We start from the raw sequence: 15,684 nt of genomic DNA, 5'->3' as shown, positions 1-15,684 counted from the left end.
GAGGTCACCCAACATAACATTGTCCCATGTAAACTATCAAGTAAAGTATGCAGTTCTTATGATTAAGCCACCAATAAACGAACGTGCATCTTGTTGGTGTAGATAGATGAAAAAAAAAATCATTTAAAACGTTTCAAAACTATGTCGTTGATTTATACGTTAATAATAAAATTGTTAAAATAATTATAACAGAAAGCAAATAATGAAAATTTAAATAAAACAAAGAAAATAATAAAACAATATCTTGATCTAATTAAGGTTACAAATAACATGAAACACATATACCCTAACCTCAGTCCATAGCTGTCACTACAGCATTGTCATCCGTGTATAGGTGTCTTACCTTTACTTGAAAAATAAGGGTAGCACGTAACTGGAGTACTTTAAGAAATATCACTAGATGACCGCACTATTAGGGTCTGGAAATGCATATACAAACAATCATAGAGGGATCTATCCTTTTGTAAGAACATTTCATGGTATTGAACTCTACTTTCCAATCTAGGCTAAAAATTGGATGTGTAGTACTCCTCTACATACGGCTCATATCCGCACACATGGACCCCTTAAGCTTACCCATTAACTAGCGTATGCACGCTACTGGAGCCACGGAGGGAAAGGAGCTCGCGTGATATCACAGCGAACATAAATATCGTAATGTACATGCTCATACTCATCATAACAGAGAAGTATCTCAATGCACATGATTATACAAAAATGCATGAAGTCTCCAATCTTTAAATCATATGATATGCATATGGTGTATTCGTTTTTTATTTGGCATAACAACATTTCAGTCTTGAAAAGATTCTTGTTAACGTGGTGTGCATGACATATCATAGTATAACATGAATCATAACACATTATAACATAGTCATGGCATAACATAGCATAATATAACATAATATATGTCGTCTGTCATAAAATATGGCACATAGAGGGGTCATAGAGCACGTGCCGTTTATACTTCATTCAATTCATCAAACCATGCCAATAGTAGAGCCAATTACCCGAGTAATTTAAGTTGGAGTTGTTAATTCCAGCCCCTGTGTGCCTTGGGCACTTATGAAGCTAAGGATCGTTTATTTTACTTCGATTCTGAGCGTGGGATCTAACGCAGATTTCGAATGAATTTTCAATCTAAAACACATATGGTTACCGAAATAGCTTCCTTCCAATATCGATTCTTTGCTCACAAATGATGTTTAGAAAAAGAATAATTCGTTCTTATTTTTATACCCAAAAAGAAAAGAAAAAATGGGATGAAATAATAAGAGATGGGTTTATGTGGTAAGAAATCAATACTCATCTTTGATCACAAGCTACCCATGACCCCTCAACTCCCATAAAAACCCTAACATCTTTGTCCATTTCCATCCATTTCAAGCCCCATACTCATCTTTGTTATATCATCGCTTCCAACGTAATGAAATGTTAGTATAGCTATCGTTTTAGACAATTAATAATATTTAACATTGTCGAGGATTAGAGTTGGTTCAAGTTATCAATGAAGTCGTGAACAAAACTAGAATGAGGATGAACGATCTAGAGCTGATAGAAAAGTTAAGTTGGTGTAAGGTGTATGAACCTAAAATTTGAAGTAGGCAATAATGTATTCTTGAATGAGGCATAGATGAAGAGTGTTTTGAGGTTTGGACGTAAAGGCAAGTGACGTCCATGCTTCCATGGGCCTTCGAAATTTTAGATTGGATCAGACCGAACACGACTCTCCACAATGGTATGATATTGTCCACTTTGAGCATAACCTCTCATGGTTTTGCTTTCGGCTTCCCCAAAAGGCCTCGTACCAATGGAGATAGTATTTCTTGATTATAAACCCATGATCATTCCCTAAATTAGCCGATGTGGGACTTTCATCCAACACCTCCCCTCGAACAAAGTATATCTCCCCTTAATCGAGGCTCGACTCATTTTTCTTTTTGGAGTCTTAGTCATTTTTTACTATGCTTTCGAGGAGCCTTGTAGAGTCCTTTGTTCGACATTTGAGAATTCTATTGACATGGCTAAATTTTTAAAATAACACGTTAGAGTGATTGGCTTTGTCACCATCCCTGCATTACGTGTTCCACGTATCTAATCTCCGTAAGTGCATGACCAACTATACCTGTTTTGAGGTTCGAAATCTCTCATTCTGAATAAAATCCATAACTCAACTAGCTATAATATATATAAACTCGACCTCAAATAAAATCGTGAGCGGAAAACAGCGGAACGGAATCATTAGGGTAAAAATGAGCCATGCATGAGAGAAAGGAGCAAAGCTCGTGAAAGTTAAAAAAGGAGGGGAGTTTGTTTCTTTTTGGAGCTTTAAGTTTTTGTCATCTTCACAACGCTAAAAGGAGAGTTTTGTTTTGTGAAGAACTCTTTTGCCTTTCAAGCTTTTTCTTTGGTCAACCCTTGGACGGTGCACACCTAAACCAACACATTTCAACACTTTAATCATAACTAATCTCTCGTTCTCAACTTTAATCACGGTTCAAACGGCTCAAACTCACCGCTAACAGATATTGCTCTTTTTGGAGCTTTCCCTTCCTGACTTTCACTCAAGGTTTTTAAAACGCGTCGGCTAGAGAGAGAATTCCACACCTTTATAAAGAATGTTTAGTTCTCCTCCTCAACCGATGTGGAATCTCACAATCTACACTCTTAAAAAGAATGTGTCTGCTAAGAAGAGGTTTTCACACCCTTTAAACGTGTCTGATACCAACTGTAACAGTCCAAGCACATTGCTAGCAGATATCATCCTCTATGGGCTTTCCTTTCGGGCTTCCCCTCAAGGTTTTTAAAACGCGTCTACTAAGGAGAGGTTTCTATACCCTTATAAAGAATGTTTCGTTCTCCTCCTCAACCGATGTGGAATCTCACAATCTACACCCTTATAAAGAATGTGTCTGCTAAGGAGAGGTTTTCACACCCTTTAAACGTGTCTGATACCAACTGTAATAGTCCAAGCACATCGCTAGCAGATATCATCCTCTATGGGTTTTCTTTTCGGGCTTCCCCTCAAGGTTTTTAAAACGCGTCTACTAAGGAGTGGTTTCCACACCCTTATAAAAAATGTTTCGTTCTCCTCCTCAACCGAGGTAGAATCTCACAATCTATACCCTTATAAAGAATGTGTCTGCTAGAGAGAGGTTTTCATACCCTTTAAACGCTTCTTATACCAATTGTAACAATCCAAGCGCACTGCTAGACAATTGTCTTTTTTGGGATTTCCCTTTCGGGCTTCCCTTAAGGCTTTTAAAACGCGTCTACTAGAGAGAGATTTCCACACTTTATAAAGAATATTTCGCTCTCATCTCCAACTAATGTGGGATCTCATGACAACCCACCCTACCCAATGTTCTCGTTGAAACTCGTTCCTCTCTCCAATCAACGTGGGATCTCACAGTTCAAAACTCCCATGTTCATTATAATAACTTCCAACTACTTGCCAATTTCATTTTAGGCAACTCTTGGACGGTGCTCGTTTCGTCTCAATCTGATCCCTTCGTGTTTCTTAGAAACGATCCTAATCTCAATTTTCCTTCTAGTTTTTTTCATTGATGGTAAACAAAATCATCATGAAAATTTTGCTCGAGTAGTTCACCATTTGCAAGAGAAAATAGTTGTAAAAGCTTCCACTTTTGAGTTGACATTTGGCTTAAAAATGGCAACCTACCCTTCGAATACTTGTGGACTTTATTGCACTACATGTGACTCTCCATCTCTCTCTCTCTCGAGACATGAGCATATAAAGTGACATATCAAACCCACTACAAAAAACTTGGGGTTCTCTCAAAAACACAAGAACTTCCAATTTATTACACCAACTTAGATCAAAAAACATATATGTTGTCAAATTTTGTTCATCATATTGGTTATGTTTTAGCTTTTTTTAAGGTTTTTGTTCATTGAATTATTATTATTATTATTACATGTCATTGTTTCTTCCTAGAGTTGATGCTGAGAAGACCATAAGAAGATGCAAGTGAACAAACACATCCAAGTGACAATGGACAAAATCCAACACTTTCCTGTTTTGTGTTGGAAAACCTCCAAGAAAGTGGGAGCTGAAGATCCTAGGAGAATTATCCACTCTCTCAAAGTTGGTCTCTCTCTCACACTTGTTTCTTTGTTGTACTTAATAGAGCCATTGTTCAAAAGGCTTGGTAGCAATGCGACATGGGCTGTCATGACGGTCGTCGTCGTTCTAGAGTTCACCGCCGGTTCGTTCTTTTCTCTATCTAACTCGATCAGGGTCCGAGCAAAAACTAAAGTTTTCATTGTAAATTCGTAGTTAAAAGTCGTCGTGGTTTAATGGCAGGGGCGACTTTATGCAAAGGACTCAATAGAGGGTTGGGGACATTATTGGCAGGATCCTTAGCTTTTTTCATTGAGGGTGTTGCTAATAGATCTGGAAGAGTTTTTAGAGCTTGTTTCATTGGAGCTGCTGTTTTTCTTATAGGTAATTTTGTCTTTGTTTGTTCTTTTAAGGTTGTTGCTAATGATCCTTAGTTTATGCTAAAACTTGAACTTTGTCACAGGAGCTGCAGCAACATATATGAGATTCTTTCCCAAAATAAAGAAGAATTATGATTATGGAGTAGTGATATTTCTCTTGACGTTTAATCTTATAACCGTGTCGAGCTACCGAGTCGATAATGTCTTGAAAATCGCACACGATAGATTGTATACCATTGCCATTGGCTGTGGAGTCTGCCTTTTGATGAGCTTATTGATCTTCCCAAATTGGTCTGGAGAAGAGCTCCATAATTCAACAGTTCTCAAGCTTGAAGGGCTTGCCAAATCCATTGAAGGTACAAAACAAGAACACCTTGCTTTTAAGTATCTTCACGTGATCGTAATAGTCCAAGTCCACCGCTGGCAGATATTGTTCTTTTTGGGTTTTTTCCTTTTGGGCTTCCCCTCAAGGTTCCCTTTCGGGATCTCACAATCCACCCCTCTTCAAGGTCTAGAGTCATCACTGGCACTCGTTCCTTTCTCCAATCAATGTGGGACCCCCAATTCTCTCCCTTTACCCAGCGTCCTTGTTAGCACACCGTCTCGTGTCGACCCCCTTTTGGGGCTCAACCTTTTCGCTGGTACATCGCCCGGTGTCTAGCTCTGATACTATTTGTAACGGCTCAAGCCCACCTCTAGCAGATATTGTTCTTTTTGGGTTTTCCCTTTCGAGCTTTCCCTCAAGGTTTTTAAAACGCGTCTGCTAGGGAGAGGTTTCCACACTCTTATAAAGAATGTTTCGTTCTCCTCCCCAACCAATGTGAGATCTCACAATTCACCTCCTTCAGGGCGCAGCGTCCTTGCAGGCACTCATTCCTTTCTCTAATCGATGTGAGACCCCCCAATCTCCAGCGTCTTTGCAAGCACACCCACTTGTGTCCACCCCCTTCGGGGACTTCTAGCAGACACATCGCCCGGTGTCTGGCTCTAATACCATTTGTAACCGCCCAAGCCCACTGTTAGCAGATATTGTCCTCTTTTGACTTTCCCTTTCGAGCTTCCCTCAAAGCTTTTTAAATGCGTCTATTAGGAGAGATTTCCACACCCTTAAGATGCTTCGTTCTCCTCCCCAATCGATGTGGGATCTCACATCTGTCATGTGAGTGTAAGTAACTGATACTCGTAATAATCACACTTGCAGGCTGTGTTAACGAGTATTTTTTCGACACCGAGATCGACGAAAACAAAGAGAGCTGTTCAGGGGACCAAATCTACAAAGGTTACAAGGCAGTTCTAGACTCAAAATCCATTGATGAATCTTTGGTAGGAAAGCCTTTTTTTATACTTTTTTCTGAATGACTTTTGTTGCACTTTGTTCAATATTTGTTTGTAAACTGAGCAGGCATTACAAGCAAGCTGGGAGCCAAGACACTCAAGTCACTGCTACAGAATCCCATGGCAGCAGTATGTGAAATTGGGCGGCGTTCTTCGCCATTTCGGTTACACCGTCGTCGCTCTACACGGCTGCCTGCAGACCGAGATTCAGGTGCATCATATTGGTTCAAATTCTAGTACTTGCAATGATTGACACAATCTAAGAGTTTCTTTTTATGTCGTTCTAGACTCCACGATCAGTTCGAATCCTTTTCAAAGATCCTTGCACTCGTGTAGCGCGGGAAGTATCGAAAGCATTGATCGAACTCGCTAACAGCATACGTAATCGACGACATTGTTCACCAGAGATCCTCTCGGACCATCTTCACGAAGCGTTACAAGACTTGAACAAAGCGATAAAATCGCAGCCGCGGTTGTTCCTAGGCTCAAACAGAAACAAAGCCAGCAATATGCTAGCATTAGCAGCAGCAGAAGCAGGACAAAAGCGCTGCAGGTCAGGAGGATCGTTATCGAGCGTGAAAACCGACTCATCGGCATTGATGGAATGGAAGACGAAACGGGCAAGTGAGCAATCAAGGGAGGCTGAAAGGAAGGTGTTGAGGCCACAGTTAAGTAAAATAGCTATCACAAGCCTTGAGTTCTCAGAAGCACTTCCATTTGCAGCCTTTGCTTCTTTGCTTGTTGAGACAGTGGCTAAGCTTGACAATGTTATAGATGAAGTTGAAGAATTGGGCAGAATTGCTTGCTTCAAAGAGTTCATAAATGGTGATGATCATGAAGAACAACACATAACTGTCAAATGTGAGAAGCCAAAGATCAATGTGTCTCAAAATCAGCTGTCTTCTGTTAGTGGTGCTGAGTAATTGGGATTATCAATATCATTCATAAGAAGCCTTGGTTGAATTTACATATAATCGTTCACATTTGTAGCACCGACTAGTAAAAATATCATGTAAGTGACCTCACTATTGGAGTCAAAAAATGCATATACATGCAAACATGACTATATTATGACAGTATTGTGACCTAAAACCTAGTCTTGGATTCAAATTCACCTTTATAAACATAGTTTTAGAGTTTATCTATCTGTGCACACATAATTCACTATATGAGTATCACTTTCATACTTCCTAGGCCTTATCGTATATGCATCACATATCATATCTTATGTGATACAATTTCATAAAGTTCAAATATTCTTAATTTTTTTGAACACCTGTAATGGTTGCATTGAAAGATTTATAGAAGGTTCCAAACTATCATTAAACTATCATTAACGTGGAAAGATTGAGTTTGAAGGTTCCAAACTATCAAAACGTGTAAAGATTGAGCTTGGTAGTAGTATGAGTTAAACGGGTTATTGAGTCATACAAACACCTGTACTTGTAAGATGGGAAGACTTATATGAGGTTCCAAACCATCATTGAACTATCATCGACGTGGAAAAAAGAAGAATAAAATAATTTATCATCAATGACAAAACGCCTAGGAGCTTACATAATAGCACTCCAATAGCGTTAATATTCGGAACACACACACACACACATAGATAAACCATTAAAAAAAAAAAAAAAAGCTAAATCATGAAGGTGGTAAAGGGTGTATAGCCGATGGATTTGGTTGAAGCCAAACATCAACACAATCTTCTTCCATCTCATGAGCTCAAAGATCCGAATCATCACCCTCCCTTTCCCTTTTCAGCGTGTTGAAAACCAGAAACGAATCAGCGCCAAACTGTGGCAAATAGAGCTCTCTCGGGCAAGCTCTTGAGCCTTCTTTAATCTGTACAAGCTCTTCAGGAACTCCTTTTCTAATTGTTCTAGCAGCAGCTACCAACTTAAGCAGTTATATTTCAAAAACTATGCAGTTTATCATATAGCCAATACCATTAGTTCAGACAGACAGAACCCCGCCAAACGAACGCACGTCTCTAGGGATGTTAGTTTACCGTTGTTATAGTCAATTCTATTCGCCGGTGGCTTTGGAACGAACTTTGTTGAACAAACGATATATTGTGGTGGATCTGGACATCTGGGGTTCTCTTTGCAGCACGGCGATGACATCTTTAACAGAAATACTACGAGCCACCCTAGTTTGACTTGCATTCATTTGGTTCCTTCCAAATTTTTTGGAAGTTCCTGTGCAAAAAAACAAGTTAGATGTGCTTAAAATATTGCTTATTTTCTTTGTTCTCTCTCTAATTTAAAGAATGCGATCAAATTTAAAAAAAGTAGATGGATGATTATCATAAACAAGTTAAAATTAAGCTATTGATGCTGACAAGAGTTCGTGATACTCATTTCTCTGGAAACAAACTCGCTATAGCTCGACTTCCATATCATTTTATGATGTCCATGGGATATCTGTGATCTCTTTCTTTTCTTTTCTTTGTTATTTATTAATAAGATTTGTGGTGGCCAAAGGCACAAGCATGTTTGATTGTGACAACCCAAAATGATGAGACTATCTACTTTAGTTTGGACAAACATCCAATGCCGTATTAGATATGCTAAATGGAGTGGTGTTACCTTTCCTATCGCCTTCTTGGTTGTCCTTTCCATGTCTTCCTGCTGCTGATGAAGACTTACGGACAGTATCTTTCCCCGACTGAGAACCAGAAGCAGAATCCATTCCACCTTCACGTTTCTGTCGCGCCTGCTCAGCCATAAGTTGCCATTTTGATAGCATGTCATCTCCTCCAACAGCAGCACGGGCAGCAACGTTCGCTGCTGTTGTCCGCATTTTATCGTCCTCCTCTTTGTTTACCTAAACCACAAGAAAATATATATATTAAAACAAAATAAAATCGCCAAAGAATTCCGAATCAATCGAAATGTCAAAGTAGTATCAAGTAGCACTCTCAACACCTTAACTGATTTCATTCGACCTTCATCTTTGTCCTTGTCACCAGCAACATCTGAACCATCCTCAGGCTGCATGAAAAAGAATTTACAATAATGTGACTGTAGAAAAAGAGATATGGAGAAGGGGAAGAATAATAAAACTTCCCACCCACACTTGTGAAATTATTAATGATGCAGTAATTATATTATGTTTCTTCATACCAAATCCCATAAATATTTGACAGACAAGCTAAGTTTCGCAAAAACATAATCAATATTATTTATAGGAGAAAGACAGCCAATAAGAAGATAGAGAAGTCCTATTAAAAAATAAATATAGAGAACTACAAGCCAATACCAAACAAGTAGAAGAAAAGCTTACCAATGTACTACATTTTTCCTACTAATGCTATTTATACCATGTTCTTCACTATTGAACAAAGTCCTGGTTAGACCATAGGCAAGGAAAGCAAAAGAAATGCTTACATCATTAAGCTTACGGAGTTTTTCTTCTTCAGCCTGTTTCTTCTCCCATTCTTCTCTGGCCTTTTGGTTTACTAACATAATTTGTTGTCGAACATCTGAAGTAATATGTGTTCGGTGCCTTGGTTTCTCAGTGTCCACTCGCTGGAGAGATCAATCAAAAGTATGAACACACAATAACATACAGATTGTGATATTATAGTACAGAATGAGAGATATCGAAGAGAAGTTAAAATGAAAGGAAATACACTGACCTGCTTTGACAGCCTGATTAGATTACTTATAATCCCACGTAATCTTTCCTCCACACTCTGAAGATACAGTTATTGTCTATAAGGCTGTTAATGCACCACCTAAAAAAATGATTAAAGTGACTAGCATCTTACCAATGAGAGACATTTCTCAACGTCATTGCTCATGCTCTTCAAACCATATTTAGCCACTGCCACATACAAACACGCCAATTAGTATAAGTCACTGAAGAATGATGTTTCTTCCATTCAGTTGCCGCAAATAACCTCACATAAACAGAACTGCAAACCAAATATTAATTAAAGAATTGGACACTAACTGATTTCCATCAGCTTTTTCTGCAATGGGGCTTTCTGCAATAGCAGCCTCTCTTCTTCTTCTTGTACAACCTTCCGTGATGCTTCAGAAGCTCGACTATCCTCCTTTGCACTAGAAAATAGTTGTTCTTCTTCTTCCTGGTCAAAACCATAAATTTTTCCTTCTGAGCATTTGTGTTGGTACCAACTAGAACTAACCAACCATTCATGAAATATGAGAATTGTACCCGAATATTAACTCCACTGACTGCAGTGACATCGTTAAGTTGTTCAATGCTTTGATCCGAAAAAGCCCCAGATACCTTTTGCTTCTTACTGTTGGGTACAAGTCAATTATATTTGAAAGGACCAAGAAGGTTAACTGTGAATAATGATCCATTTGTTTCTAAAGATTCCAAAATAAACTTCACTTCCAGGACTTAAGACAAGTGAAAACAGATTTACCTTGATAAGGGTGGTGACGAGCCAAGTGCTTCAAGAGGCTTCTTTTGGCCCACGGCACCTTTTTTTTGAGGTGCCCTATTTTGCATTCCAGGAGTAGTTGCAGATGGTACCTGAGAGCTTAACTACAAATCCCAACAAGAAAAAAAAAAAAAAAAAAAAATTAGTCCGCAAATAGATGATACATCATAAGAGCAAGCCAAGGGCATAAGATTGAGCGATGTACATGCTTCACGAAGATAATATCAAGACATGGCAGAGGTAGGTACATATTAAATCATCTAATACATAAATAAACACTTACACAATTTGTTGCAACAGACTTGAAAAGATTAAGCAAGGAAATTGATGAACCAGGTGTAGAATAAACTACTTATCAATTATTTTTATTCAATAAATACAAAACAAAATCTATGCTCCTAAGTTATAACAAACAGAATGAGATATGAGGGCAGAAAGAAAGGCATAAAATTACTACCTGACATAAAAAGTGTGCAGTCGAACATTAGCATGCAATTTTAAATTTTACAAAACTAAAGGTAGGACAGCAACGTACACTCTACCAATACATACCACAGCACTAGACTCGTGTAGAGAATTTGCATCAGAAGAAATTGGATTTGCTGCGTTGGTTGATGATTGAGGCATAACATTGTTTGATGTAGGAAAAGCTACTTTAGAAGTTTGCTTTTCAAAAGGGTCCTTCGCAATTCCAGGGGTTGTGTTAACTTGTTCAGCCTGCATGCTAGGAATAGAAGACAATCCCTGCAAATTTGAATGTTGGGTTTTGTTCTGCTCAGAAACCTGATCAGAAGGTTCTTGTTTAATGTAACTCATTGAAGATAGAGGGCCTGTGTTCTGCTCTTTACTTGTTGAAGACTTCCAGGGACTTGGCTGTGAAGTTAAGTTATTACGTAAGTGTGAAACATTTCCACCCTGGACTCGCTTCGGATCATTTATAGAAACTTGCCTATCAAAATTGGGAGCCTGCTGGGAAATTTGCTTCGCTTGACCCTCATGGGGTTGGGGTTTAAGAGATAACGAAGAGGTATTTATATTTGATCCAGTATACGGGTGATAATTACCACTGTTTCCATACATGGGGAAAGATTTCTGTTGAAAGTGTAGCTGCTGCTTCTCGAGTCCTGGAACAGGAATTGAGGAGCGTTCCCTTTCCTGGATGGTGCCTGAACTGGATGAAGTCAATTGATTTGCATTACCATCTGTTCGCTGTTCTACTTCTCGTAGAGATTGCATATTTTTGTCCATGGCAGGATAGCCTGAACTACCCCGCCCTTGGGATGCTGAAGAGGGCATATATGATTGAACAGCAGGAGAATTCATGCCTTTCTGATGAAGTTGTGAAAATGGCCGTGGGTCAGAGAAATTTGGTGCACCAGGGCCCATAGATGGCATTCTTGGAGAAAGTTGCCTGACTGAAGGTGGAGGCTGTAAATGAAAAAGGTTAAGACTGGAACCTGAGGAATGTAACCATAATTCACGAACAGACTGATTTAAAGTAATCAATAAAAACATAATAAAATTTCATGACAATCTTCATTACAAGAAATCAATTAACTGCTGACCTGTGCTTGTACTTGACAAACTGCTAATCTGAGCATCTGATCACCCACAACACCCCTCATGAGACGTATAAAATCATCTTTGTTCATTTCATTCCTCTACAATACAAGTTCAAAGTATATGAGACAACCTATTCAATCATGAACCATCCAACCACTTCTTTAACGCATTACGTCAGAATTTAATATGATTGAAGGGAGAAAGACACTGTCACACGAATAAGACCCTAAGTAGAGAGTATATTCTAAGGGTAATTACCATAGGCATATATTGATCACTTCATTTTCTGTAACAGAGAAATTGATTTAAACCATGCATTTTATGGAGGAATATGAAATGCCAAAAATCAATGTGGTAAACAACCCTGTTACTTATCTGGTTAGTCCTTTGCTTAGGGCGGATTCATTACATCTAACCTACATTTCACATATACTGCACAGTTATAGGCAATAACAGAATGTGCTTTTATTCGCGTACTTACCTTCAATCGGTTAAATAAAGTCTGAAGCTGCATGGCTCTGTCTTTATCAAGCTGAGGCATCAATACAGGCATCAACGAGGCAAAGGGTACCTGTTTACTACGATTTAATGGGTTATTTGCCTGTTCTGAGACCATTGTCTGCTGATTACTCATCTTTTGTAACTTCAGGTATTGAGATTCATTGTCCCGATTCTGCATTCTGTTTGAATCATTCACAAGGATTGGAGCTTTTTCAGAACCTTGCAGCCCTGCTGTTTGAGAAAACTGAGCAGAAACTTGCTCTGCGTCCCCTTGTTCACGATCTGCTTGGGGTTGATTCTTTGAAGCTTGGAGGGGAGCAGCATTATGTTGCTGCTGATTTTCAGGTAATGATGAACATCGCTCTAGTTCCATCAGAGATGAATGTTGTTCTTGCTTCGGACGAAAATTTTGATCTTGTTGTGCATGAGATTCAGTCTTTTCGTTTTGACTAGCTTGTAACGAGAGGCTAGATGGACCATTGCTCCCTCGAGGGAAAGCTGCATTTTTAGACACAACATCAAATCAACTATTCCATATTTCAATCCAAACATCCATGAGCCACTACACGAAAAATTTTATGCTTGCTTTTGAACACATTTTTTTCTACATAGTTACAGAAAATTTTCATCGTCTGCAAGGGGACAAAAGTGCAGTTTGAACAAGATATGACTGTCTGTTTCAAGATCAAATAATTTGAAAAGCCAGAAGAAAAGCTCATGATAAGAAGGTGTGTGGAAATGAATTATGGGAACCTGAAATTCCCACATTTCAAAATCGGTGTTACACAGTGAAATCATCACAAAAGATTCAAGAAAAAGATGGAGGCGAAGTTATGACAATGAAGCAAGAACTAAGAATACAAAAAGGTAAGAATATCTTCACGCCGAAACTATAAATATATTTAGTTGCCACAAAAACAATACTAAAGTGGGCGTTTTCAAGTTGATTCAACATCCAACTCATTTTAATGGTGAAATAGCAATTTGTTCACTTAAATTAATACACTACAGAACAGGCATCATACGTGTATGTAACAAGAAACAAATTGAAAACACAGAAAAATGCTTTTATAGAAAACATGCTTCTATAGCAGCACATTTCAATATGATCTCTACCAATTTCAATCGCTTATTATTTATCCCGAAAAATGAGACCATACTCGATACAAAATTATGTAACACAAGATCTATGACTAAAACTTAAGACTTCTAAGAAAACTTCTAAGTTTAGGATGAAGTATACCTGCATCTGACTCAGGAGCCTGGGAAACAGCCGGAACATCACCTTCTATGTCTCTATTCAAGGCAGCCTGAAAAGCCTCCACAGCTGCACCCGAATGCATTGTTTCATCCTGTCCACAATTGAACATCCAACACAGCAAAAATTTACAAATGATATCCCCTCAGTCCTAGGATAAACGTTTGCACACAAGCACTAAAAGAGACAAAAACCTCGTCATCCTCCAGAAGCTTCATAATAGAGGGGTCCATAACAAGCTATGTGTTCAATCAACCTCGGTCACCTTACCTTGCTAACAGCTAATCCAACGATACAACTTCTAAAAATTGCTAGAAGATAACGAGTTGAAAAGTACCTTACACAACAAAAAAATCCACTTTCACTGAGGAAGAAAGACAAAATTAAACAATTATGATGGTAATGAACACGAAACCTAGCTAGTTCTTTTCATCCCATCGCAAATAGATAGAAAATCAAATGAGCTTGTTTGATCCGGTCTATACAATTAAAATTGAAATTCAAACTGATTGCAACATTAACAGTTTAACATAAACATAATACAAGTTTAGATACACCGATTTCCTACCATCCGAAGAAAAGTGCTGAATTCAATCCCGCGATGCCCAAAAGAAGAAAATCGCTAAAATCTTAGTAGGGAAACATCAGGAACTGTGAGGAGGACTGAACCAAACGAAACAAACAAACATGGAATCATGATTGCAACAATCGTAACCCGAAAAATCTTGAAAAGAACAGAACGCATTCAATCATGAACAAACCTTGACGGGAAGGAGCGAACGGAGAGAAGCTGGGGAGAGGCTAGAGAAGTAGACAGAGATTTATTTTTCCTTTTCTGAATGGGCTGGGCCCAAAGTCTATCTAAGGTTTGGGCCGTTTCGTTGGGCCTTAGACCCAAAGTCTATCTAGGGTTTGGGCCGTTTCGTTGGGCCTCGGTCCAAGTCTAAATATTTAAGAAAATTAATTATTTTTTAGGTAACAGATGACTAAATCTTTTTTTTTTAAATCGATAAATTTTCTAAATATTTAATGGACAAAAATACCCCTCACATACAAAATTGAATAATTAAGATATAATAAATCTAAGATTTAATGAATAAAACATACCAATAGATATTGTCTGTTTTGGCCTGTTATGCATCACCATCATCCTCACAATTTTTGCCTAAGATAAATTCAAGTCGAAATTTATGTCACATTAAACAAGAATCAGATTTCATTTATTCTTGTATGGTTACAAATTTTGAGTCGATGATAATCTAGAGTTATGATGTTTCATTAAATCACTACTAATTATGATGGTAAAATATGAAAGTTACTTGAAATGTCTCAGCACAGGTTCACGGTCTTCTTTTGAGCCTATATCAATTCATTTACGCTGTCATTGTAAAATAGACTTGAAAATATAGCAAAAAGAACATTAACGTTTTATTTTAGTGAAAGGTTAAGTTTGTTTATAATTTTATGTAGTTTGTGTTACATATTTGAATAATTGAAATTTGCCTTGATCGATTTTGTTTGTAGAGTAATTCGAATCTCAAATAAGGGTTTTTGCCTTGAAATATTCGATCAACAAAATAGATTGAACGAGGTGGAGAATCCCAACGAAAAAATAAATTTCCCCCATTAGTTAAACAGAATCGAAGTTGGGAACGGAGAACCGAGATTATATTTTCCATGTTGTTTCTACTCCAATTTCCCCCACACTCCCGCCCCACTTAAATAAACGGGTATTGAAATAGGAGCAGAGATAGAGAAAGTGTCCCCTCTCGACCCGTGGACATCTCTACAATCAAATATTTATTTTCTTAACTATGAAAAAATATACCGAACAAACGAGATAAACTCAGACAACTTTCATTCAAATCGTTCCAAATAAAATGTCAAGATTTTATCACAGTCAAAGATTGTTTTTGTCGGATAATTAGAACATGTCTCAAAATCATAACATAGTCGATAATTATAATATTGTTGTTCATTCTTGAAAGTCACTCCAAATCATTATAAAAATAAAATAAAAATAAAATATTATAATAATGTGTTTAATTCCAAAAATGTCACCAAAATTAAATTATAATTATTATTGGATGAAGTGCCAAATTTTGTCCTTAAAATATATTATTTTATTCTTCCCTAATCCAAATTA

General features: G+C 37.8%; 2 protein-coding genes across 6 annotated transcripts; one reads left to right on the top strand and one right to left on the bottom strand.

Moving 5' to 3' along the window:
- Positions 1-3,792: 3,792 nt before the first annotated feature.
- Positions 3,793-6,891, top strand: LOC111811366 (aluminum-activated malate transporter 12-like). Its single transcript, XM_023698176.2, has 6 exons — positions 3,793-4,229; positions 4,328-4,468; positions 4,548-4,820; positions 5,666-5,787; positions 5,867-6,010; positions 6,087-6,891. Exons 1-6 carry the CDS (start codon positions 3,986-3,988, stop codon positions 6,720-6,722), a joined length of 1,560 nt encoding a protein of 519 aa, XP_023553944.1. The 5' UTR covers positions 3,793-3,985; the 3' UTR covers positions 6,723-6,891.
- Positions 6,892-7,299: 408 nt separating this feature from the next.
- On the bottom strand, positions 7,300-14,365 carry LOC111811509 (transcription initiation factor TFIID subunit 4b). 5 transcript variants are annotated; one of them, XM_023698396.2, is made up of 16 exons: positions 14,300-14,365; positions 14,107-14,189; positions 13,733-13,875; positions 13,524-13,632; positions 12,261-12,778; positions 11,782-11,877; positions 10,769-11,644; positions 10,199-10,320; positions 9,982-10,069; positions 9,757-9,892; positions 9,572-9,627; positions 9,440-9,496; positions 9,189-9,329; positions 8,727-8,792; positions 8,388-8,625; positions 7,300-7,997 (listed from the first exon to the last, which is right to left on the bottom strand). In XM_023698396.2, the coding sequence occupies exons 3-16, from the start codon at positions 13,769-13,771 to the stop codon at positions 7,825-7,827; spliced, it is 2,715 nt and encodes a 904-aa protein (XP_023554164.2). In that variant the 5' UTR covers positions 13,772-13,875; positions 14,107-14,189; positions 14,300-14,365; the 3' UTR covers positions 7,300-7,824. The 5 variants fall into 5 exon arrangements, with proteins under 5 accessions (XP_023554164.2, XP_023554166.2, XP_086974196.1 ...); XM_023698398.2 differs by having other exon boundaries at positions 8,733-8,792; XM_087118070.1 differs by having other exon boundaries at positions 14,107-14,201; positions 14,300-14,317.
- Positions 14,366-15,684: the final 1,319 nt, after the last annotated feature.

This window comes from Cucurbita pepo, chromosome 15 (genome assembly GCF_057944985.1).
Source record: "Cucurbita pepo subsp. pepo isolate OVF chromosome 15, ASM5794498v1, whole genome shotgun sequence".
Taxonomy (NCBI): Eukaryota; Viridiplantae; Streptophyta; class Magnoliopsida; order Cucurbitales; family Cucurbitaceae; genus Cucurbita; species Cucurbita pepo.
Note: the sequence above shows the minus strand (reverse complement) of the source record. Positions and strands in the feature narration are given on the sequence as shown.